Source organism: Polyodon spathula, chromosome 23, assembly GCF_017654505.1.
Source record: "Polyodon spathula isolate WHYD16114869_AA chromosome 23, ASM1765450v1, whole genome shotgun sequence".
NCBI classification, from domain to species: Eukaryota; Metazoa; Chordata; class Actinopteri; order Acipenseriformes; family Polyodontidae; genus Polyodon; species Polyodon spathula.
In genome coordinates, this window is record NC_054556.1 from 6,789,267 (window position 1) to 6,815,351 (window position 26,085).

Here is a 26,085-nt window from a genome sequence, read left to right on the forward strand (position 1 = left end):
ATATATTTGCTCCAGATATTAAGAAGCCAGAACAGTGATTGATCATAACTGTAACAAAAAAGACCAGTATAAAATATGGTACTTGAAGAGCCTTTGTCTAATGGGGTGTCTACAAACTTTGTATTATGTCATTTCCTTCTGTAATAACAATGTGAAATGTTCTTGCCCTTACTAAATGAGTATTGAGCTGGAAAGCTGTCTCAATTGTGCGTGGTATCTTTGAGTCAGAGCATAACTCTGCCGAGGGTATGCACTTTTAGAAGCATTGGCAGTAGATCTGCTGCATGTCTGGAACAGATTTGCGCTTTGCCTGCTTTGATTATAAATTTTACAGTCTAGCCTAGAGCGACACCATTCTGTCAGTGAACATTTCTTCTGGGGATGGCAAAGACCTTTCCATTTCTCTTTCTTCCTTGATATAATGTTGGCGATTAGAGACCCGCGAGACCCTTTAGCTAATACAGATTTTATTGTAGGCCCTTGAGGGTGTGTAGGTATAAATAGCGTATTATTGTTTCTGCTAAACTCAAAGCAGCAGCCATATGCTAAATGGTGGATCCATTTAAAAAATAAATAGTGCATTGTTACCCAGTTCTATCACGACATTGAATCAAACTTCCTGTAGTTAGGTTTGTTCTTTTTGATTGATTAATGGCATAGAAATGTGAGAATGCAAGAAATGGGGGGTCATAAAGTGGAACTGTATGTTTTAATTCAATGTAACATTCAGTGCATGATGTGATGATGGTGATATTAATGTTTAAATCCACACTATTTAAAAAGTTTAAATCCAGTCATTACCAGTATCTAAACGTTGAATGTAAAAAGCTTGGGCAGATTGAGTATTTATGCAGTATACAAGTTTATGAAATGCAGGTTTAGTTTTGTATTTATTTCTAACAATTGAATTAATATTAAAGTATCTGGGCCCTGCTCTGCATGCTGCAGTCTATGCTTTTTCTTCAATGTGTTTTTTTTTTCTTTTGTTCATCACACTGAACATATGCAGTTATTACAGTCCTCCATACAAATGTCTTTTTCTGAAACCAACGGATAACCCTGACATAAAGCAACACCTAAAAAGAGAACATTCTGACTCATTAGAGCCTTGTAAATCAACATTTTTAAACGTTTTAATACCATTCTTGTAATACGAATTCACTCAAAAAGCTCAAATGGAAGATGCAATGTGGCAACACAATGGCAGCTCTAAGAAAAAATAGCATACCTTCACTCATTTTGATTGATTGCACAGTTATTCAGCATGAACTTTTAACCCTTTCAGGACCAAACATTTTTCAGTGCGATGCTCCCCCAGGACCAGGTGTTTTTTGGCTGTATTTGACTCTCTTCCTATACAAATTCAGTAAAAATCAATTTTTTTTACAGTAGCATCTTGGAAATTATGTCTTGGGAACATTATAAAGTACTTCAGAAACCGTACAAACTTTTCACTTTGTTTTTATTTATTTATTTATGTATTTATTTAATTAAATGTAAAGTGTTTTTTATTTTGTATTCTGCTTAGAGATACATGTATAAAAACTTGTTATTCTATGACCCAAGGGATCTTGCAATACTTCCTGAAAGTTTTGTTGAAAAGTATTGATGTTTGGGTAAATTACAAGACAGTGTTTCACCTGAGTGATTGCAATGACAGAATACACGTTTATTCTCAGGGTCTTTGTAAACAATAATGTCACCACTCTCCATTATTTTCTCAAAATAAGTATGTATAAATAAAGTAATAGTTTTATTATCAGTAATAAGGGAATAAGAAACATACCTGATAACTTTAGTTCATGAAATAGTATCTGCTTGTATTCCTTCATTTCTTGATATTTATAAAAATGTTTTTTTTTTTTTTCGTGTTTACACAATCACGGTCCTAGAAATCCACTTCAGTGTGATCGTGTTAACACCATCCCGGTCTTTAAAGAGTTAATGATACTGAATGTAATATCAGCTGTTTCACATTCCAGTCTTTTCTCAAGTCTTGGCTTTGGCTGTGATGCACAAATAAAAAGGCTTGGATTAGAGAACAGATCAGCATTATATATTGGAAATGCTGGAGGTCAGTGGTACTCAACACCAGTTCTTCTGAAGCTCCAGCTGTCCGGGTTTTTATTATAACTGAAACCAGGAACAATATATTGATTTCAAATCTACATTTACTGTCCAGCATAGAATCCCTGTGGTCTTTTGTTCTTAATACATAAGAACATAAGAAAGTTTACAAACGAGAGGAGGCCATTCAGCCCATCTTGCTCGTTTGGTTGTTAGTAGCTTATTGATCCCAGAATCTCATCAAGCAGCTTCTTGAAGGATCCCAGGGTGTCAGCTTCAACAACATTACTGGGGAGTTGATTCCAGACCCTCACAATTCTCTGTGTAAAAAAGTGCCTCCTATTTTCTGTTCTGAATGCCCCTTTGTCTAATCTCCATTTGTGACCCTTGGTCCTTGTTTCTTTTTTCAGGCTGAAAAAGTCCCTTGGGTCGACACTGTCAATACCTTTTAGAATTTTGAATGCTTGAATTAGGTCGCCACATAGTCTTACAATTCACATAAAAAAAAAAAAAAATAGGTCTTTATTTCCAGGTTGGAACAGTAACCTGGAACAATCTGAGTTACTGAAGAGCAGAAATGAGAACCATAGACAGATCATTATAAAGGTTAGTGTGCAACTAAAAGCAACGGTGTTGACAGGTTTGCAGTCTTCAGAATCTTTTCATATTGTGCACCATTATCTCAGAAGAGAAACATTGGCGCAGCAGAGGTCCGTTAAATACTGGCTCAAGGATTATTTCTAGAGCAGCTGGTCATGCTTTTAAACTTCCACTGGTAAGCTCAGAAATATCGACAAGGTTAAATAAAAAGATTGAAAGGTGGATTAGAGAAGAAAGTGGAGAGTGGTGGTACTGTACATTACTTTGCCTATAGGACAAATACGAAATTGTTATTGTGTTGCAATCAAATAAAATCTACAATAAATAAACACTATATGAACACTGGCTGGTGCAGCAAGATGTTGGTAGTGTTGGCCATGTTTGACCTTTCTGTGGGACTTGAGTATCTCAAGAGAGGGTCCATTTTTGCTGGAGATGACAAACTTCCTCTGAGATTTCAGCTTGTCAGCTCATTGTACAAGAGTGACATTGATTTCTTCTCGCTGCTGCTTCCTGCCTGGGCAGTTAACACATTTGCTATGGCAGGTGCCTGTCAAGTTCTGTTTTACACTGGAGTCTAAACTGGGGACTTCTCATTTATTAATCATTACTCAAGAGCCTTGTGGGAGTACAGGAAGATAACTATTCATTAACTTGGTACATTTCTCAACTGCAAGATCTCAATGAGGTAGCTTAGTGTTCTCTTGAAATGTAATGCACTGTCAACTTATTTGAGTGGTATAACATTCAGTCTTCCAAATGCGTTAGGTGATGTGTTCTCTTGATCGAGAAAGTAATAGTAGTTACATAAAGTGCACATAGGTTCACTGTTTTGATTGGACTTGATATTCTGAAGAAAATTGTGATGTCATTGTATTCAGAGTGAATCAATGACTACACCTGGGTAATCCATTGCAAGAACCTGTGGCAAAACCATGACCTGGTCAGCCAACAAATGTGTGCTGTTTCTTTTTTTCTTACTGACATGACTTCTGTTTGGTTTCAGATTCCCTTCTCTCTTGTGCAGTTTCCCTTGTGGGAGTTTTTAAAGGTAGGTCAATGTTTAGCCAACTTGAAACCTTAGAATATGACTTTCTGTTTTGGTGGTCAAATAATATTAATACAAAGTTGATTGCACCATTGTTAGAGTTCAACTCACAAAATAAATGTATTTTCTTAGATATAAGGCATGGAAAAAGACTCCCATTGCATAGCAGTTTGATCCTTTACTGGCTTTACTATGAGTTTAATAAGACACACCTGAACTTCTTAGCTATACACTATGGCTAATCAAGCTTGTAGTAAATTTTAACAATATCTTGCATTTTCCTCTATCTATCTATCTCTCAGGAATGATTGCTAATTTATCACTTTCACCATAAAGGAGAACAACACATGTGTCTCAGTTGTCTGCTTCTGCTTCATAAAAGTGATTTTTAATGCAGCATTTTAAGACATGATGTCATAATTAACCAATGAGAACAGCATATTCCAGTGGCATAACAGCCTCATTTTACTAAAAGGACAGACAGCTGTGAGGGAAATAGAGATCACTTTCTCAGTGAAATAATAACTCATTCACAGGATTTTTTTCACACTTTGAAAGGGATGCTTTCTTGCCATCTGTTTCTGCTTTGTAAGTCATTTTGTGTGGAACAGAGGAATTCAGATCTTTATTCACGATCATAATAGTGGCCAAAATGGCTCAATAGAAAATGGTAGCCAGACAAATGACAAGATTTCATTAAATTGCTGTAATAAAATGTATTTGCTGAAACCGGAGGCAACTACTTTTTCATTTTATTTACTGAAAATTCCACCATACCAAAAAACCTACTAGGATCATGATGTGGAAAAGTCAGTCTTCCGCATTTTGTTTGTGTTGGACTAAATCAGATATAATATTGTTATCTTTGGTTCAGTTAGTCAGGCCATTGCACACTGGATTCGTTCCATCATTTGGCATCCGTCATCCAAAGAAGTTGTGCGTCAATCCATTGCACAGTAGATGCGCTAATATCATACTTCAGAGTGTGGTGTACAGTAGCGGCTTTATAGTAAATATACCTAGTTTCAGTATTTTAATAAAAATAAATATAATAAAAAAATTAAATGTAGTATAAACTTAATGATCAGCAAATGCTGATGGAAGTTAAAACATTTGCTAATTATTAAGTTTCTACTATATCTCCAATAATGTTACGCAATACATAATAAAAAAAAATAAACATATGTCATTACACAACACAGTTGTCATAGCATCAGAAATCATACGACCAATGTAATGTGGGAAGTTAGCAATGAGCTACCAAAAATACTTTACAACAATGATCTTCTACTTCTGTCTGGGGATGGAGACAGAAATTCCGTCACTTTCATGTACTGTGCCCCTCTTTTCTGACTGTTAAGCCTTGCCCTGTCACGCGTCTTTCTCTGATGTGTGTCTCCAGGTTAGGCCATCGTTTCTTTACTTGCTCGACTACAATTGAAATAAAAAGTATATGCTTGCAATAACCTGGACTGCACAAAATCCATGTGTCTATGTATGCTATCAGTTCATAATTTCATGTTTTATAATCATTCATGCCCAAGTCCGTGGCAATGTCTTTCCATATGTTTCTAATTTTTGTTTGGCGGCACACACAATTAGATTTTCCATTTTGTTCAGGGAACTGCAAGAATCCACATGTCTTCCCAGTCGTTTTTCATTGGTGAATGTCATTTTTAACGCACGTCAAATTGGATCAACTCGAACTTGTTTCGATTCCAAAATCGACGCATCACGCCGTATGACAATTAAGGACTCGCTGTGCAAGGTGCAATAGGGAATGCACATGGTAGGCTTTTTCTGCTTAGACGCATGTTTTTCTGTTTAGATGCACGTTAAATTCGGATGCATTATCGGATCCAGTGTGCAATGGCCTTAAAGGGGATTTTCTGTATCCAAACCCAGCTCATACAGATTCCTTGAATGCTCCACTTTGAAGGCTTGCATTTATGTAGCTGATACAGGACTAGAGATAGTCTAAGTATGGTCAATCCTTGGTCCATATCTATCCATATGTCCGGAAGAACACCATTGAATTCCTGTAGATAAGATTTTGATGTTGTAAACTCACTGTTCATGATAAGAGTTTCCTGGTCTTCCAACCTTAATCGGGTTTTAACAAGGTAGCCAAATGTAACTAAATTAGTTAACAGGAACTAAATGTAATTGTTAAACAAGAAAAAGGGTACAATGCTTTAAGGTGGTAAAGTAAGTTGTGTAAAGCTTGTGAAGGAGGGTAAATAAATAGTGCAGTGTCAGTCCAGAGGAGTTAAAAGGGGGTCAGAGAGCATGATAGTTGAACAGAGCTCCGCCTATGTGAGTTTCCATGCACCACAGCCAGCGGATTTAATTCCAGTTTGTTATTCACAAGGGAAGAGCGAGAGACTGGGATGGCTCTCTGCAACGGCATCCCTTTGAAGTGAAAAAACAAAGTCTCCCATTCAATCTGCAGCTTAATGGAATACACATGACACATCTTGGCACTTACAGTAATGCAGCCCCTGGAATACACACTCCAGTGAAGTAGTGTGTGTGTGTGTGGGGGAAGGATAGTGCCATTTTTAAAAAAAATAAAATAAAAAACTACTGATAATAATTATTTCACGCTGTTCTTCAAATGGGATTCCTTACCAATCAGGCTGTCATTATTTAGGGCAGCTGAGCAATTGTAAAGCTTTTTAAAACAGGATTGCTAATTATGAGCATTTAAATGCTAGGATTTAAATGCTGTACTTTATTAGGTGATATAGTCATCTTTTATGCTACATGGGTCCCCGTTACAAGTAATGGTTTACATTGCAAAGGCATCAGATTATAATGTGTATTTTTAACATGCAATCGGTGTACTGCACAGTATTGTAGCACAGAACATGCAAGGGACTGATCTTCACATCATTCATAAGGACTTCTAGGATTCATTTGGCATTGTTTTATTAGGTGTTAAGTTATATTGCTGTAATAATAAGATGCGCATTCTTTTTTCTCTATTGCTCAAAGTTGGTGTTTTAATCTGTTGACTTCACCTCTTTCATGGTACTTACTGTACAAACAAAAAGTGGAGTCAACGGGTCAATTGAAATGGTCACAATATGACCATTTACTAAAATAAATGTAATAAACAATTCATCAGAAAGCCTAAGAAACATTGACCACAGTGATCTGCCGAAGAGGGTGTGGTGTCTCTGGAGTTTTTTCTGCTGTGAACAAGCACAATATGAGGACTGAGGGCTAGGTTAGCACCACAGTGAGCGTTGCCTTTCAAGGGTATGGATAAAACAAAGCTCCCCTGCTGGAGGTTGAGACATTTTTCCTGCTTTCAAATATTTTATGCATGCCTGCATAGCTGTACAGTTTCTTTCAGATGGTTATTTAACAAATCAACATGCAACTCCCTTGTAAATTATACTAACCTACACATGAGAAATAGTTTGGAAATGCTTATAATTTGACACTGGGGAAATAATTGAAGCCATATTAAAAAGGTCAAGGACAATCTTCTGTACATTTATCTTTATTATTGTAAGCCTTTGTTTTTACTGAGGTCTATATCATAATTGTATCCCCCTGCTCTATTCCAGCTGCTTGTTTTGGTGGCCTGTTAAGTTTCTTGGGAAAATGAGTGTATTACATCACTAAACAAGAGGACACAAAAATAGCTGCACACTTGAGTTTCTACCCTCAGAGCTAACCCAGTGGGGTTTCAAATGGTTTTAACTGCATCTAATATCTTCATTTCCCCCCTTTTTTTCCCACTGCAGGGCCTTTGGTCATGGAAGCAAGGTCATGTGCTGTATTCTTGGCAGTCAGCAGTGTGTGGAGCTTTTGCAGGTGCAAAGGATTATATGCTATACTGGGAAATGTGAAGGGAGGGGAAAAAAGCCAGGAAAAAAAAAAAAAAATAAATAATATATATATATATATATATATATATATATATATATATATATATATATATATATATATATATATATATATATACACACAAGTTTAGCGACGCTGCATTCCTTAACAAATTCCACAAAGATAGTGTCAACAGTAGCATGGTCTTTAGTTGTGATATAAAGGGCAAGTCCTGGTAAACCAAATGTAAATTTAAACATTTTAAATAAAATTCACTGCGTCCTACCACTGGACAATTTTTAAAATGATCTGTGACAAGAGGCCTGCCCTGGGTGCTAGGCCATGCAGCTGTCTGACCCACACAGCTCTTCGGGGGTTTTAAGTGATTTCAACAAGAGGACATAATTCACAGCTCATGTGACAGGAATGACAGAGAAAACAGATGAATTGTAGTCGGGAGGGTTGAGGATACTGACAGAACACCCCGAGGGCCTAAAGCCTGCCATTTACTGTCTTAGCAAAGCTTCTGGCCACAACCACCTGGTATATATAATCCCAGTATGGGGAGAAGAAAGAGAAACTTTTAAATGGGTTTGCACTTTTAATATAGTTTAATGATTTTTACTTCTTTTTAAAGGCTTTGTACAGCATGATTTTATAAATTGATGACAAGTTAATTCTCAAGTCTTAGATAGGAAATACACTGGATTTCTGCTGCTATTGTTGGCTGATGTTTAAAGCAGTGATTGCAGATCAGTTTGAATGGCTTGTGGGCATGTTTTTACATTGTACTGAATTATACATCAGTTCTAATGCAGAATTTGAAAAATAAATAGTTCAAGGGGATCTATATTTTTAAGGTGGGTTAAAAAAAAAATAGCGCCATTTCAGACTTTAGCACAAAGTAGCAAGACATGTTCTTGGCAGACAGCCCAGTGAGCTCCAACCTGGATGTCTTGTACTGTATTGGTGGTGCTGGCTAGCTTGGATTAGCAAGGATCTGCAAACAGCAGGTGGTTCAGACAGAATGGTCCTGTGACATCAGATCAGTACCCATACCCTCCACTTGTTGCGCAAAAAAAAAAAAAAAAAAAAAAAGTCATATAACCCAGCAAATTTACTTTTACTTTTAATTGAAAGCACTGCAAAGCACACACTTATATGCTACTTCAAGAATAAAATGAAGTTAATCAGATGCTACATATTACAGTCTGGCAGTGTGCTTGTTTGGACTGTTCATTTCTCTCACAATGAAGAGGCTTGGCTCATTGCTGGGAAAGCATGTATAAATATAGTCAATACATTTATTGAGCCATAAGCACAGGGTGTTACCTTTTTAAAATATTGTACACAATATTTCTGGGTTGAAATGACAATAAGTGCACTTCATTGTCCTGGGTTTAAACTTGTTTGTAATTGGGTCTTAAAAAAAAAAAAAGATCCTGCTAGTTAAATCATTCGTTCTGGTTAATTTTATATGTTCCTCCTTTTTTATTTGTGGGTATGGATGGGTGTAGTATATTCCCTGGATGTACTGTGTGTGCGTGTGTGTGTGTGTGTGTGTGTGCGCGCAGGCAGGCAGGCAGGCTGTTGAACAGCACTAAAAAGTCTGCCAGTCATGTAATGGCTGTCTGGCATCTCTGTCGCATTTGCTGTAGTCTGTCATCCAAAACTGTCACTGCAGCCACTTAACCAAGTTAGATAATTCATGCTACTGTAGATGTGTGTGACCCATGGAAACACCTTTCTGGCAGAACAGCTTTAATCAGATTACATCAGAGATGTATGTGCACTCTTGCAAAGCATCCTTCGGTGACTTTTATTTGAAACGAGTTGAAAGCAAACGCAGATATAGTCTTTTTTTTTAACAGTGTTTGTTGTTTGCTTTGTGTTTATGTTTGTAAATGTTTTTGTTTGTTTGTTTTGTTTTTTCAATTACAGAATTGTTTCTGTGCATTTTTATTTTTTTTTTTAAAGTAAGTTATTCCCAGGGTTAACAGTATATAATGGCCATAAATGCAACCTGCTTTAAAACCAAAACTTGGTATGGAAGCTGCATTTGTGTGGTCCTGGCAGAACAATTTTGGTTGTGGTTTGTAGCTGGAGTGTAAGCCGTTTTGTGACATTTAAGCAGATACTTTATATAGGAACACTTGTGTTTCAGGTTTATAGAGCAATAAATAACCTGCGATCTTCACAGTTACAATTTTGCATAGAATACACGTTGTTGATCAATGCAGGATCGTTCTACTTTTTGTTTCCCTTTTATATGTATGTGCACGCTCAGGTGGAGTTGCAGCTGCAGTCACGACACCCCTGGACGTAGCAAAGACCAGAATTATGTTGGCAAAGGTAAGCATAAGCCATAGCATAATATTGCAAAGGACAGCTGGGAGGTATTATAGAGCCAAAATACACATCACAGGGAATTGGACTGAAACTGAGCTGCAGCATGACCAGCCACGTCAAGACTGGAAATGTTATGTTTCAGTGTTGCTTCGAATAAAAACGTATTTAACCTTTTAGCTGAATTACACTCGTGCACGCACACAAACTAAATGTTAAAGTAAGCAAAGTATTTAAATTATAGAACACCTACAATATAACTTTTCAATATGTTTTTTTCTTCCAATAACTGGATTATTATAACTCTTATTTTTCATATCACAGTAATTAATACCCTATACATAATTGCAGTAGAGATGTGTTTCTAAAGCATTGCCAGCACAGTAGGTGTTTTATGAAAGCTGTCATTCACAACTTGGCATGATTAAATTTAGCCCTTGGAGTATATTTTTAGTTTCTTTATGTTTTTTAACTGGTGTTCTACTGGTATGGTGGAATCATTAACACTTCTCGATACTTATGGAAATAGTTCATAGGATGCCCTTGACATTAAAGCACTGTTACCCAAAGAATAACACAGTTAACCAAAACACTTGGTTCTGTGGCGATAATGAATAAAGCTATTGAAATGCTAAACAGCCTGACAGGTTAGAAAAACATCTTGCTGTATTTCAACATGTGTTGAAATGTACAGGCAAGCACAGTCTGGATGGGTGGACTTTGTATTTCATTTCATCATGTTGCACAGTTATCTCGTCAGGCTTAGCTGAGGAAGCTTGGTCACTTCATTGAAAGCTGCCCTGAAGACCTGCATCAGTGGATGTGTGTTTTTGTTTGGAATCTTCAGACGCGGAATTGCATTTTTACTGAAAGAATGAAGGGCCTCCCTTTCAGACACATGCCTTGTATGTTTTAACCTAAAACCTAGCCAAAGTCTGAAAAGAAAAGGCTTTGGTAATTGAAATGTTAACATAGGATTCTGTAATCAGCGTCCAAGTGTGAAAAATAATAACACAGATCCATCCATAGTTTTAATTAATTAATTTTAATTTACATGCGATAATCTATCTTTCCTAATTAAAAAATAACCCTCTATAATGAGAACATAATCCAAAATGGTGTGTGCTTCCTGCTTACAAAATTAGACAACCATGATTTAGTGAGGCTCATACGGTGCAATTTCATAGGGTAGATACCTAAAGTGTGGATTATTATGGATCACCTGTTGCACTGGCAGGAAGTGGATGCTTTGCAATTTTTCTTGAAAGAAGAAAAATGCAGTTAGACTAAACAAAGCGTTGCTTCTATTACTGTGGAACGTCAAAGGAAGTTAAAAAGACGGGTCATAAATCACTGTTTTCTTTCTGCTTATTTTATTTTTGATCTGCCTCCTGCTTTGTGCTGATGTAGGCAGGTACCACCACGGCTAGAGGAAACATTCCCTTTGTGTTGCAAGAGGTCTGGAACACAAAAGGAGTCTCTGGGTAAGCATTTTCTGCAATAATCTTATTGTACATTACCTACCCTGAGGGATTCATATCTGACAACAAGGTATGCCACAGTTTTAGCTATATTTTGAGAACCACAGATCATATTGTAAGCTTGTACCAGTGCTATGCATTCTGAGAGGCTGTGGATGTAGATCATACTGCTTTTCATGATACAATTGGCTTCACAGTGTTATTTTCATCCTTTGGTGTGGGATAAGAATGGTACTAACATTGTTTGTTTTAGGTGGCTTCCTTTTTTTTAAGTTTATTGAGGAATATGTAGACTGGGCTCTGTCCGTTCATTCTCACTTTTCTTCCATTCTCCAGTTGCAGCACACCGGATAGGTATTTTAGTTATTGAGAACCAGGAAGGTTGACCGATATCAATATTTAATTATCGATTTTGTTTTTTTAATTTTTTTAATTAATCATTTGGAGACCTGGATTACAACAATAAAACAAAACATCCATAGCCTACCAGAGGACAATTATTCATATTTCAAAGGAGATTTATTGTAGTATTTTATATATATATATATATATATATATATATATATATATATATATATATATATATATATATATATATATATATATATATATATATTTTTTTTTTTTTTTTTGCGTTAACCAATGAACATGGCTAATGATGCATAACTTTTAGAAGGTATTAGTTTGGCAAACTGAAAAAAGGAATTAGAGGCCTTGTCTTAAGAGCTGTGTTTCCTGGCAATTTAGCTAACTACATGCCCTGATATCATTAAATATATTTTACAAAAATGGCGCAGATAGAATTGTTTTTATAAAAAGTGTTTCAGATTCTGGGTAATTATTTCAGAACAAGTTATTTGTGGCCAACATCAATCATTTACTTTTTGACAATCCACAGCCCATACCCTTCATACTCTTACACAAGGAAGTCAGCTTCATTTAAACATTTTTTTTTTATGAGCAGTTATAAAGCCAAAAAGATTACCATAGCACTAAAAATATTAAAGGATGCAAGCTCTGGAACATATAATTGTTATTTAGTTTTGGGTTAATGACATTGATGTTTACCATTTTGGTTTTTTTTTCTTATTGTGTACTGTTTGTGAACAAAGCAAATCTTTATATATATATATAAAGTAAGAAAACAATGGGTAAACTCTGAACTGTTCCGCCGGTACGTACCTCATACAAATTGCTCTGCTTTAAAGCTATAATTATGGTAATAAGCTCAATTGCTGTCTAGTGAAGCCATAAACTGCTTCCATCTGTCAGATTGCCTGAAGCTCTGAGCAGTGTTCATTACTACAAAAACCAGCAGAACTGCAATTAGAGGTTCATGTTAGACCACATTTGTGATAGGATCTTCGGAAGTACCAGCAGATATATTCTGGAGAATAGAAAGTTACAACATATATTGGGCCACAATACTTTCATTTAGCGCTGGCCTTTTTTTTTCTTTTTTTTTTTTTTTTTTTTTTTATCGCTCGTAATGTGATGTTGTGCCCCCTTTAAAAAAATTAATAAATAAATGGCATAGGGATTACTTTTAATTGAGCATTTGGATTATTTATGCTTAGCAAAATGAATTTCAAGTTTTAATGTTGGGGACAAAGTACTCTGTTTGAATATGGCAGTATTTATTTTATTACTTGGAAGCTAATATCACCCACAATCCCACACATAGTTAAAGTCTGGTGCTTTTTGTCAGTTTATAGAAAATGGGGATCTGCAGCTGATTAAAACTGCACTGTCCAATAAAAGTGGATTTGAGATTGAACAATGAATAATACACGACAGCTCTGATGCAGTGGTTAAATGATGATGCAGCCAGATTGTTGATGACACGCTTACTCAGTATGCTCTGGGGGGGATGTTGGAAACAGAGACCCGCAAATGTTTGTCACAGGTGGGGTTACTCATACTTTCATGTGTTGGGCCAGAAAAAACTGTCTATTTGCTTATGATTCATCTGAGCTAAAACATGACGAACATGCGAGATATTTCTTCCAGGGCAAGGTGATAATGAGTAGTGCATACTGTATCTATCCAGAGTACGTACAAGGTTGGGGGCAGTGCCAGGGAGCAAGCCACAGGATTTTTTTTTAATGCTTTGTCTATGATGAAAATATAGAAAGGTACATAGATGAAACAGTGCAAAAACAAACCTGTGACACTGTCCAATGTACACACTGATGTTTATTTTAATACAGTCACCGTTTAACTCTATATTAACACTGCTTGTGTTTCTACCGAGGAAGGGTTTATTAACTCATTTCTTAACTTACCGGCATACAATAAAAAAATTAATTGGGACCATATTGCAGTGAACTTTAAAATTAAAAAAACGTCAGAATATAGAAACGCCTCTGTTAAAATAAATATACCCCTTGTCTTCAAGAACCCTGTAAACGCTGGGATCTGTGAATTGCTGGAATTGTTGAACGGTCTTTACTATGTTTGGCACCTGTGCAGTTCACAAAAGTGATGTATTAAGGGACAGGCAGATCATGATCTTGGGCTAGATCTAGTACAGTAAATTATACCACGGTGCTTCAGGTACTGCTGGGCAGTAATGGCAGTTCTAAGCATTTTGATTAGTTAATAAAATGATATAGATAGATAGATAGATAGATAGATATATATATATATATATATATATATATATATATATATATATATATATATATAATTCGATTAATATCCAGTTTTAGGTAGGGTGTACTCTTCCCACATGTTTTATACGGATACAAAATATAGCCTATGTTCCCAATTATGAGGTATTAAAATGTCTCAATCTCAACTTTTTTTTTTTTTTTTTTTACCCTTTTCTCAGTTATCAAAGATATAAAGCACTTTGTATATTTATATAAAAAATGTGTTTATTAATGTGCATTTGCTTGCTAACAAAATCAAGATAGACAAGTTGTTTACTTAAATAACAACCCAGAGCATATTGTGCTGTTTTAGTCGAGTTCTAGCAGCAAGAGAAAGTTTGTTACATATGATTCTTTTTACAGTAAATAGAAGCTTGGTGACCAACTGTGCATGACTTTAACTTATGTTTGTGTGTCATTATTCTTTATGGTTTAAATTCCAGTGGGATCTTTTTTTTTTTTTTTTTTTTATTCTAATTTTCATGCAACACACAAGAAAATATTTACCAATTTAAAAACTTGTCTGGGAAAAGTTGAAGCCTTACCATTTTTAATTGCGTTAAATAAAACCCTTGCTGTACAATTGTTTCTTTTTCAGATTGTTTGCTGGCATTGTCCCCAGAGTGGCCTGGATCAGCCTCGGTGGTTTCATTTTCTTAGGGGTCTATGAGAAAGCTCGCAGCTTGCTGTTGTAGCAGAGATGAACGCCTGGCTATTGCAGCGAGTGCCAGTGGAGGAGAATGAAAGAGAAACAGCAGCAGATAACCCCCTAGAGCCTCCTTGCCGGTACCTGACATTCACACTGTGCATTTTATCTGTGGACCATCACGTAAGCGCCTAGAGGAGAATCGTCTGGCTTTCCACTTGCCATTTCTTCTGGCTGGAGTCTTTGGACACATGGAGCAAAGTTATCAAAGAGGTTGATGTCGTGTCCATAACCATTTCTCAGTAATTGGTAGTTGTTACTAAATTGTTTCTCGGAATAAGATAAAGGAGAGAAAAGTTGTGCATTTGGCATAAAGCAGGTGTGCAGATAGATGATTTGTTGAATTTGATTGCACATTGTCAACTTTCTGTACAATAGCAAGAATTTCCTCAACAAATTGTGTGACATGAGAATGGCGTCCCTGTATCCAGAATACACACTGCAAACATAAGTATTATATATATATATATATATATAAAATGTACTTACGATGTTAAATTCTGATATATAAGTTGTTTTCAATCATACAAGTTTTCCATTCAGTGAAATTCCCTTGAAATAATGGCAGTTTATTAGGGTTGCAGTTAAAAAAAAAAAAAAAAAAAAAAAGGTAAAAGTGGCTCCAATTTCAATTCACAGCTGTAGCAGTTATATGGATTGGCCCAATTTGAATTAAATGAAAACATTTGACCTGTGAAAATGGCATTAGCAGGCAATTCCACATTTCCTGGAATGACAGACACAGTTATTAGACCTATGGAATACGCAGATAATTGCAAACAGAAAAGCAGTAAAATGAACACAGATTTCTATACTAACGTTGTGCTGTTGCACTAATTAGAATGGAATGCTTTCGGAAACCCTTATTACATGTAAATTGAATCTGACGAATGGTGGAGTTAAAATAATTACTTTAGTTTTAGGAATCTTATTAAAAGAATGTCCTTTTTAAAAAAAAAAAAAAAAAAAAAAAAAAAAAAAAAAAGTGTGTATTTGAGCAATGATGCAAAGACACCATGTCATATTATAACTGGGTTTTTAATAAAGACACTTCAGTGTCATTTGTTAGACACTTGTTCTATTCCGTGTACAATCTTTTTACCAAAGTTTATATAAATAAATAGTTTTGTACAGAAAAGCGATACTTTCTTTTTAACTCTCCCCTTATCTCTCGGAAGCAGCACATAAACATAGTTGTGGCAGTAAAAAAAAAAAAAATAATACAACGTTGAGCTTTTTACCATTCTATATTTGAGGCAATGTTGTGTGTTCAATAACATTTGGTTAGAGAGGGGGAAATATTTTTCTGCCAACAGTTTGAATACAGATTCTTTCACATCGTTGTCTAACATCTTGCTTCCAATTTGCAAACAATTTGATAAACATAATCTCTGGTTTGTTTCTTTGAATCACAGCTTCACGTTTTATTCTGCAGGTATTTTCCTTAATATTACACATCCTTTCACTTCCCCACAGCATCAACAGTACATTGGCACTCATATCAAAAAGTACAATTCTGTCGAGAATCAAAAACAGACTAGAATGATCTAGTCAAGTAGCTTGGAAAATAATGTGTTGCTGTCTCATGTTACTTAAAACCCAAATAAGATTCTCCTTTTTCAAGTGGTCCATATTTCTTACTACCGCTACAGTTTAACAAACATGTAATAATATTAAAACTTTATTTATTTTTTAATATACACAAACTGATAATGTCCACAGGTAACCAACACCAACTGCAGCAGCTTTTGTTTATGTAAAATGATTCTATATGGAAGAGCTTGGATACCAGATAGTGTTGAGGTTAACACCTCAATTCATTCCTATTTCAAATATAACTACAGGATACATGAAAAGGAATCGCATCCTGAGCACTAAAGACATTTCTGTCGTACTTTATTTATATATAATATACTAAATATGTGGTGACATGAATGAAGATCCCCTATAGGGCCAATAGGAATCAAGAGATTAACTTTAAATTGTGGAGCAAATGACAGGGGAGATAAGTCTCAAAGTCTTTGGGCTTTGAGATAATCACTCTATGAAAACCAGAAACAACCTTATATTAAAAACACTTACACTTGACCATATTAAAAATGGATTAATTGATTATTAATCTAAAATTTAGATTTTGGCATTTTAAATGAAAATATGTAGGTTTATTATGAATTAATGTACAGTACATAGCTGAGATTTGTAAATGAGATAAGCTAAGAGGCTTTTAGTTTCACCTCTTTATAAAGCACTGCATTTAACAAAAGTTGGTAGTGCTTTTTGTTTTGTTTTTAAATTTAGAGTGACCAATTATTATTATTATTATTATTATTATTATTATTTCATAGTTATTTTTCTACCCAATTCTGTTTTTTTTTCCTCACCACTGTGAGTACCCACACAGCACAGACGTTCTGAGGGTGTGTGATAGTCCTCCAATCTCATAAGCCTAAAGCCAGAATCGTTTTTACGCCGAGCAATCCAGAGCAGAGGTGGGCAGGCGGGCTACCCATACCGGAGAACAGAAACCAGCCCTGCTTTTATCCACTCTCAATGTGCTCGGTGTCTGGCCAGGAGGGTTCACTGTTGCGTGACGAGGAGAAAGAGTCCCTGCCAGTTTCCCTATCCCCCTCCCTGGAAGCGTTAGAGCCAATGCGACTCCCCTTTGGGAGTCCCCAGCAAAGTTCAGCCTCTTTGCAAAGCCTGGACACGAACCGGTGCCGTCCAAGCTGTGCGACTCCTCTTGCGGCACCCAGCAGCAACACTTTGACCGGATAAGCCAAAGTTACTGGTACTTTCACTAAAGAGTTGCAATACTAGCACAATTACTTTCAAACATTGTAACATAACAAAAAAACTAAATTATTAAAACCACAATTTTAGTCTGCAAACAGTAGATTTAGATGAAGGTAATAATTACCTTTGTAAATGTAATTGCACTGCGTAGGCCAAACATTTTGCAACCTGTTTTTCACCAACTTTTGAAATCCAAAATAAGGTTCAGCAGCTACAAGAATGGATATCTGTCCCCAGACAAAGTGCTTGAAAATATTATGTTCCTTTTTGTATCCACACAACTGTATAAGGTTTACATTCATTTCTACACCAATGAGAAGTCGAATCAAAGCTCTTCCACTGTACAATTCAGTTAATGAGAAGTGTGTTTAAGGCCATAAATCACCAGCATTGTAATTCTTTATAAAACTAAATCTAGAAGTGCAATTAAAAATTGAAGAAAAATGTGTGCTGATGATTTTTCCAATATCCTTTTGCAATATATATTTGTAATTGATCGAATGTTGTGAGAAGTGGATTCCTATGAGTATACTTAGTGTTCATGCAGTAAGGCACCAGACAGTACTTTTTTTCGGTTTAGAAACTGGGAAAAAAAACAAAAAAACAAAAAAAAAAAACTAGTTTAAAAGAATCCACTCAGTTATTCATGCACTGAATAAACATTAAAATATCCTTTGTAAAAGATATATGAAAACTCTTATGTACAAGCCATATTCAATAAAACTCTTTCTCTGTATAATATTCCCTACATTTGTGTGCATCAAATGCACGTCAACTGTTGAACTACAAATGGTAACTCTGGGAAGATCACAATTATGTACAACTCAAAAACACTCGAACAGGATTCCCCCCCCAACAACAGTGTCCTCAAACTTCTGATTCCTTGGAGAGCTTCTGGTTTCAAAGTTGAGGTAGTGTCTCAAAAACAATAAATAAAGGGTTTTCAGTGCAAAGAGGAAAAGCAGTTTTTATGGCCATCCTTTCAATCACTGGCTCTCCTCAATGGAGTACTCTCACTAATAATAGAGTCACAGAGCACGGGTAGGTGTCCATTATGAGGCAATGCCTGTCTGGCTTTGGCCTCACATTTATTGTCCAATGACGTCTGAGGAAGACCAGTTAATTTAATTGGTTCGTGGAATGAACCTTCTAAAGATGGAGGGCAGAAAGTACCAAGTGGTCCTGAAATTTCCATAGGTTGTGAATGGGAACCTGGAACAAAAACAGAAGAGTTGAGATATATTAACTTTAATGCACTTAAGGTGGTAAGACATACTAAACAGGTATTCTAGAACATAAATTACACGGTATAACATGTTTAACTCAGCCCCTGGACATATTGGCATCCTACAGCTGTGGACAAATGTTTTGCATCATCTAGAATTTTAGGATTGAAACAATTATATATATATATATATATATATATATATATATATATATATATATATATATATATATATATATATATATATATATATATATATAAACAAGATGAACATCATTTTGATCTTTTAATTTAACATCACGTAATCAAAGAAACTATAAAATTACATTGTAAAAGTCTACCGGAAGCCATAAAAGTAGTACAGTATTTCAAGTTAGATTTTGAAATGTCACATTTTTCAATTTGTGTCAGTTTTTTCTAAAGTATATGAAAACTACAAAGTGGTATGTAATTCACTATGTTAACGTTACATCATTCAGCAGGTTTAATTCGAATTTATGAAGCAAAATGAGTTAATTATATAGCATGATGCAAAATTTTTGTCCATAGCTGTATATAAAACCGAATATCATTATCCCTATTAAAATGTACAAACCTGTACAAACCATGGAATTTAGGATGCTTGAAGTGGTTGACAGGTTATTTACCCTGCCGTGAAACGTTGGAAGAAAAAAAAAATCAAAATAAAAACTTTTAAAATATTACCATTTATGTCAAAATGTTTCAGTGATGGTCCTTTCTGTGTTTGTGGCGTCATCCTGTCATGGTTGCTAGGATACATAGGGCCTTCTCTTTCCAAACTACTGACAGTCCCATTGTAGTGCTGGTGATTCTCAGGGCCTGAATCTTCCAGGTCAGCCCTGCATGATCCTGTGCTGCTAAGTGCTTGCTGATGAGAGTGATCCTCTGCTCTGAAGTTCTGAGAATAACATTCTTGATTTTTGGAGTAAGTGTTGGTATTATTCAAACAATCGCTGCAGATCACTTGCACTCCATACCCAGCTGAATTTAAAATGAGAAAAATTATAAAAATCTAAATGTTTTCCAATAATTTCCAACTGTATACAAATTAAATTAACCCATGACCAACCCATGTCTCGGTATGTTTTATTTTAGTTTAAAAAAAAAATTAAAAAATAAATGTTTCCCCAAAAGGCAACACCTGATTTCTTAACCTTCAATGCAAAATGTTTCTTTTATGAAACAAAGAAAACCTGTATTAACATTCAGAATAGTTTGTTTTGTTAATAAAACAAAGTAAACTGTTCTGACTTTTAGTTTGTCTTTTCAGGGAAGAAAAAAAAAAAAAAAAGGTGGGGCAAATTCCACACTGAAGTCCAATCTGTACCTGTGTTTTCTGGCCTTGCTGTGTCGTCTTCTTTTCTTCTACACGCCACGTGGGTTTCCATGTGTTCACATCCTCCTGCATCACTCTGGCAAATACCTGCATTTCAAATTAAAACAACAAGAGGTTTAGTGACTATACTGTATAATACATGTTACTGGCGACTCTCACCTCCAGCTCATCAGGGAAAATTACAAACAAAACCTGGAAGTTTATCACATTGTACAACTGGATAAAACGGTTCTCTCAATACAAGTACAGTAGAAGCCGCTTATTAACAACCTCTCTGTTCCCAGCAAAAAGTTGTCATTAACCAAGTGTTGCCAATAAGCGAAACTCCCCTGTTTTCAAGTGTTTATACGGAACGATATTTACTGTAGTTGTACAAATATGGCACTGAAATACATGTGTTATAAATATTAGTGTTAAAAAATTAACATGAGAAACACGAAGTACACAAACATAGAACTGTTTACTTCATGTGTGTAAAACAAAAAAATGAAACAAAAAAAAGGGAGTGCGCTTAAATAGTACCGCACAACGATGTGCTGCAATTGTCCTTACAATGAGTAAAGCAAGCATAAAAAAATGTGTTGTTCTCACAACCATTTCTAAAGAACACAATTTTAAAATAAGAAATTGTCCAATGTTGTCTGCTTTTTACAATGTACCACCTCCCGCTGTAAATCCATCTCAATTTTGCAAGCAGCTTCGTAGCCAGTTTCAAAGGCACGATTCTGCCTCGGTCCGCAGTTGTGTTATAAAAGCTGGATGATGTATGGGCATAAAATCGTGCAAGTGCGCTCTGTAGCACTGGTAACTAGTTATAAAGTGTCAATAAGCGGCATGCAGTTGCTAATATCAGAATTCCATTAACATTAAAGTCTATGGGTCAGGATTGTTTCCTGGGAAAATATTAATAAACGAAAGTTGTCTTTACCAGGGTTGCTTATAACCGGCATTTACTGTATATCTTAAAATGTGAGACACATACAAACATCCCCTTGACTGTACATCCCAGATAATTAAATAATGTTCTAACCAAGTTTCTTTACTATTGGATACATGGTTAGATATATGTAAAACTCCTTCCCACAGGGGAATAAATTGCTTTCAAACATTTTTGACATAACCAGAAGCATAAAATCTGCAGTGCATATAACAAAAATAGAGCATATGTTTGTACCATTGCTCTCAATGTGTCCATTGGGCTGAGGACCTTTGCTGGCTTCCACGCTAATGCACACTTCCTGTCGATCGGACAGAGTTCCTTGAGAAGACAGGTAACTTGGGACATCTGGAGGGACAATGGTTTCATCTGTTTAAAAAGAAAAAAAAATAGTGGATTGTTAAAATACTTCATATATTGGTAAAAACACAGGTGTGAAGCTCTTCTTTTCTCAATTTTTCAACAATTGTTCTAGTTATTGTAACTTGACATATTGAAAATATAAAGCAAAAACAAAAGACCTGTATTCGTGACGCTGTATTCTTCACTCTTCTTCCTTGTCTGGTAGATGATGCAGACCCAGACCAGCGAGGTGATGACGATGCTGCAAACCACAGCGATGATGATGATGCCCACAGTCATGGTGCCATCCTTCCTGCTGACCACACAGCCGCTTGCCCGCTGAACACTCAGCTGGCTGTGAGCTCGCTCGGTCCCCAGGGTGTTGGACATGACGCAGGTGTACTTGCCAGCATCTTCCTGCTCCGCGTTGCGGATTATGAGCAGCTGGTTGCCAGGAGTAAAGTGGTGGCGATCCGTCAGTTGCAGGGGCTCGTCCCCCTTCAGCCAGCTGATCCTGGGGAGGGGACTGCCCAACGCTTTGCACTGCAGTGCCACCGTCTCCCCCACTGCCACAGTGTGATCTTCCAGCGGCTGAACCAAGTAAGGTGTCTCTGCAAACACAATACCACATAAGGTACATGTTAGGGATACAGCTTTTACAGAGTCTCTGTAAAAAGTTGATGTCTAACCCTTTGTAGTCCGACATTACAATTTTCCCTTTCCGGTCCGATATCATCAAAAAGACGTAAAGCACAGGTCTCTAGTCGTTTTTTCTCCAGAAAAAGCCGAGCAAACCTTTCAGTGGCCGCGTGAGACCGATAGGAGCCGAATGAAGTATTGTCAGCTCAACCGTAAACTGTCTTTAGTAGTACCAAAAAAAAAAAAAAAAAAATGATAACAAGAGGCAGTGTTTGTGAGGCTGCAGGTGTGAATTTAAATAGTTTTCCTTACCCAGCACGGACAGAGTGGCATTGGCGGAGAGGGTACCAGCTACGTTCTGCGCTGTACAGCTGTAGACGCCCATATCCTCAATCTTCACGTTCATGATAAAGAAGACGTCGTCATCGGGCATCACATGCATACGCCGCTCCCGCGCGGCTGGGAAGTCTGTGCCCCCGTCTTTCTGCCAGGCAATGGTGGGAGAGGGGTGCCCCTCTGCAGCACACTCTAGGCGGGCCGTGGTGCCAGTGCGGATTGTGATGTCTTGTGGCATCTTGATAAAGGAGGGAAGGACTGTACAAAGAGGTGGAAAAGAAAAGTGATGTAACCAGTGTCATCTATGGTTGCATGAAGGATCTACATTTCTCACATAAGCTTTTAATGTTACCATACTTAGGCGCATTCTATTTTTATATCTTGGAAAGCCTGTTTATGTCTCGTTTCTTACATGTGGAGTCAGTTTTGAAATCCATATGCATGGAATGTGGATAACAAGCCTGTCTGCGGCTGTTAAATGTTTGTTATGTTCTAGAGAGACTGGCAAAATGAGACTATGTATGTAATTTGGAAATTATCCAATTCATTATGTGGTTTAAATCAATTAGTTCCACAGAAATAAAAAAAATAAAAGTAAGAGAAATCAAATTGCTATCACAAATTTAACTTGTGACTAACTAAAAAGACACATCGGCTGTAATAAGCTTTTGAGGCCTTGGGCTTGATAATGGTTGATATTTACAGTATGTTCCTATGAAGGCAATGACAAAGGCATTTCATATTTTTTAATCATTACAGGAATATACTTAAAAATAAGCAAATGACATTAGCATTCCCTCTCCTCATTCCTAAACTGTTGCAGAGCTAACATACCATTGACAGTGAGACGCGCCTTGTTCGAGTAGGTGGATCCAAAGTGGTTGGTGATGATACACTGGTAGCGGCCCTCGTGTGCGAAGGTTACATGACGCAGGTGCAGGATGGTGGTGTACTCCATCACCTCGCCATCCTTGGCCCGCACGTGAGCAAAGTTCTCCATGTCCGCGTCGCGCAGGAGCTCCTGGTCTTTGCGCCAAGCAAAACTCATTGGAGAGGTGCTGCTGCTGGCTGCCGTGCAGGTAAAACGGATGTCTTTCCCCAGCACTCCCATTGTGGTCTCGGGCTGGAGCGTGATCTGTGGCTTCGGGACATCATCTGAGGGTAGAACAAGTGTTTAGCCACGCTGGGATGACTACTGTAGATGACCTTACTAATCCAGAATGCCATTCTGCTTTTGATTTGGCTGAAATTTTTTGAAATCTCAAATGTCTTTGAACACAACACTGAAGGTGAAAGAGAGCCATGTGCTAATTTGCTGTTAGGATGTGTTTGCCAAACACATAAACACAGGAGGGACTTTCCTATTTGTGTTTCCTTAGTATTTCTCAGGATTCTCCCCTTTTAACACTGTGGTCTTGGTTCTTAATTAATTGTGTATGTTTAAGCAGAATAAAGCTATGGACATGCATCTGATGTGAAAGTGTCTGCAAAAGAGGATGAAACACATTTTTCAGTGTGGATGAAACACATTCTTTTACAGGCTTGTGCATGTTAGTTTAATAAAGTATTGATTCAGCAATAACCACCTCAAGGCAAATAAAGTGGCAAAATAAAAAACTTTCCCACAAGCATCCCTGCTTTGCTGGTAGAATCAAAATGACATAGAATAAAGCCCCAGAGTTATGCCAATTAGTTAGTGAGACAGGAGCTCTCAAAGGCGAAAAACAAAACTACAAAATGTCTGCGTGCAACAGCTGTGTTTGCTTGACTCCTCCAAAGCAAGTGCCTTTGTGGCATCCATGTGACCAGAGGAGCCTGTTGGTTTAAGCTGCATTCCAGGCTGTGCCGTTTCAAAGATTTATACATCCAGAGTAATTTAATATTCGATAAGCATTTAATTAATTCAAGGAGATCTACTGTACTCTGAGCAGAAAGACCTGCAGAAGAAATTGATTGGAATTTTCAAAAACAGAAAGGTTTGTTGTTTGGGAAATATGTCATTTCAAAAGTCTGAGTCAGCTTCTGAGTGTCATTTTTACTGAAAGATGTATATTGAAGCACAACATTATCAGAAATTTGCAAAACCTAATAAGAATTTTTTTATTTTATTTTTTTTACTTTGCAAATCACACTCAGTACATTTAATCAGAGTTAAAATCCAGAACACTCTTACCACACACAAAGCTGTCTGCAGGGACACTGAAAATGCTTCTGCTTTGTAATGACTCTGGGTGGGAACACGAGGCCGTGACACTGGACTTAAATTTCTTCCCGCTGAGCCACTGGGGTAACCATTTCAGCTGGCAATCACAAAGGAAACTGTCACTGTTGATAAGTCTGTTAAAAAAAAAAAAAATAAACTATTAAGATCTGATACATAAGATAATGTTTTAATACTAATAAACAAAGGATAAGAAAACCACTCAAATTCACTTACAGTTCCTTTAAGCTCTTCATTTTAGCAAAGGCATCAGGCTGGATGGAGCGGATTGCATTGTTTCCCAAATTCCTACAAACAAAAAAAATTGTACATTGTTTTAGTTACAAAAATAAATAAATAAGAAACCATACTATAATATGCATTACATTCTTTTTTCCTGGCATAGGCTATTTTTTGCTGTACATCTAGGAACATAATTCATCAATCAAATAGTTTCAGTTCAGTTGCTTTTAAAAGTTGTATTCTGACAAAAACGCAGTGAGTTTTTAGCAAGCACGTGAAACTGCTTATAAAAATTCAAATTTCTTATACAAAACTAGCCATATGCTCAATAACTTTGTTCCCTGCATCAGGAAAAAAAGGCCAGAGTTGAAGCTGTCTATAACGAGAAGGAAGCAGCTGGCCTCCACAAACGGCCCGTCTTCTCAGTTTACAAAGACGCGATTAAATTGCTAGCAGCCCTCTCAAGCAGCCACTACTGGCAGTTCCACACGAACTGCATTGCATGCTGGGATACTCACAGGTGCTCGAGGGCCTCTAAGCCTGAGAACGCTTTCTTGGCCACTGACTTGATCTTGTTTCCAAACAGAGTTCTGCAGTTTCCAAACACGTAGGTCCAGTTAAAAGATTTAGGAGGGGGGTGGGAGAGAGAAAGAGAGAGAGAGAAAGAGAGAGAGCATGAAAAAGAAAGAAGCACAATTAGTTTGGCTGAATCTGATAAGAGACCAGTTTGAAGTACTCGAAATTCGAACTGTGCAGAGATTAGGAAGGTGAAGTATTTTGGCCCTGTGCTGCTCTTCAAAGAAAGACTTTTATCTTAATTAGAATTTAATAGCGATGACAGGACAGAGCTGCGAGTACTGGGTGACTTGAAAGGCAGGTTTCCACATGAAAGGACACAACAGCTTGTAAACTAATACAAGTACCCTTGTCAACCTGGAGTGCAAGCGGAGAACGGACACTTTCCCTCTTTCTGGAGTCTAATCCAGGCCAATCTTCAAACATTACACTCTGTACAGGAAAGCGGGCGGCTGAATCAGTGCAGCACCCCCTGCTTCAAACAATGGAGGCTGAATACTAACTACTCTGTCATTAGAGCACTCATCTGAACTGGCCAAGACACAGATGAAAGCTTCTGTATCCTAGAGTTTCCTGCAAGAGGATTTCTTTCCCAGAGTCATGCTGAGCAGCTGGCCTCTGCATATGTGGGATATCTACCTATTACTGCATATCTCACCAATGGTATAGCAACTCTGCCAGCAAAGGACAGAACT

General features: G+C 36.8%; 2 protein-coding genes across 4 annotated transcripts in view; one reads left to right on the forward strand and one right to left on the reverse strand.

Moving 5' to 3' along the window:
- LOC121297798 (S-adenosylmethionine mitochondrial carrier protein-like) overlaps nt 1–17,090 on the forward strand; it is a 53,901-nt gene extending 36,811 nt beyond the window's left edge. The window contains exons 6-10 of the mRNA XM_041224305.1: nt 3,674–3,718; nt 7,474–7,543; nt 9,843–9,907; nt 11,312–11,385; nt 14,635–17,090. Coding sequence (XP_041080239.1) covers nt 3,674–3,718; nt 7,474–7,543; nt 9,843–9,907; nt 11,312–11,385; nt 14,635–14,731 — 351 coding nt within the window. The 3' untranslated portion in view covers nt 14,732–17,090. The remainder of the gene's footprint in view (nt 1–3,673; nt 3,719–7,473; nt 7,544–9,842; nt 9,908–11,311; nt 11,386–14,634) is intronic.
- LOC121297797 (leucine-rich repeats and immunoglobulin-like domains protein 1) overlaps nt 17,090–26,085 on the reverse strand; it is a 47,360-nt gene continuing 38,364 nt past the window's right edge. For all 3 annotated transcript variants that reach the window (XM_041224301.1, XM_041224304.1, XM_041224303.1), the window contains exons 10-19: nt 25,333–25,404; nt 24,809–24,880; nt 24,545–24,708; nt 23,206–23,526; nt 22,348–22,629; nt 21,576–22,007; nt 21,292–21,423; nt 20,109–20,204; nt 19,466–19,762; nt 17,090–18,747 (exon numbers count right to left, since the gene is read on the reverse strand). In XM_041224301.1, the coding sequence (XP_041080235.1) occupies nt 18,518–18,747; nt 19,466–19,762; nt 20,109–20,204; nt 21,292–21,423; nt 21,576–22,007; nt 22,348–22,629; nt 23,206–23,526; nt 24,545–24,708; nt 24,809–24,880; nt 25,333–25,404 (2,098 nt within the window). In that variant the 3' untranslated portion in view covers nt 17,090–18,517. The remainder of the gene's footprint in view (nt 18,748–19,465; nt 19,763–20,108; nt 20,205–21,291; nt 21,424–21,575; nt 22,008–22,347; nt 22,630–23,205; nt 23,527–24,544; nt 24,709–24,808; nt 24,881–25,332; nt 25,405–26,085) is intronic.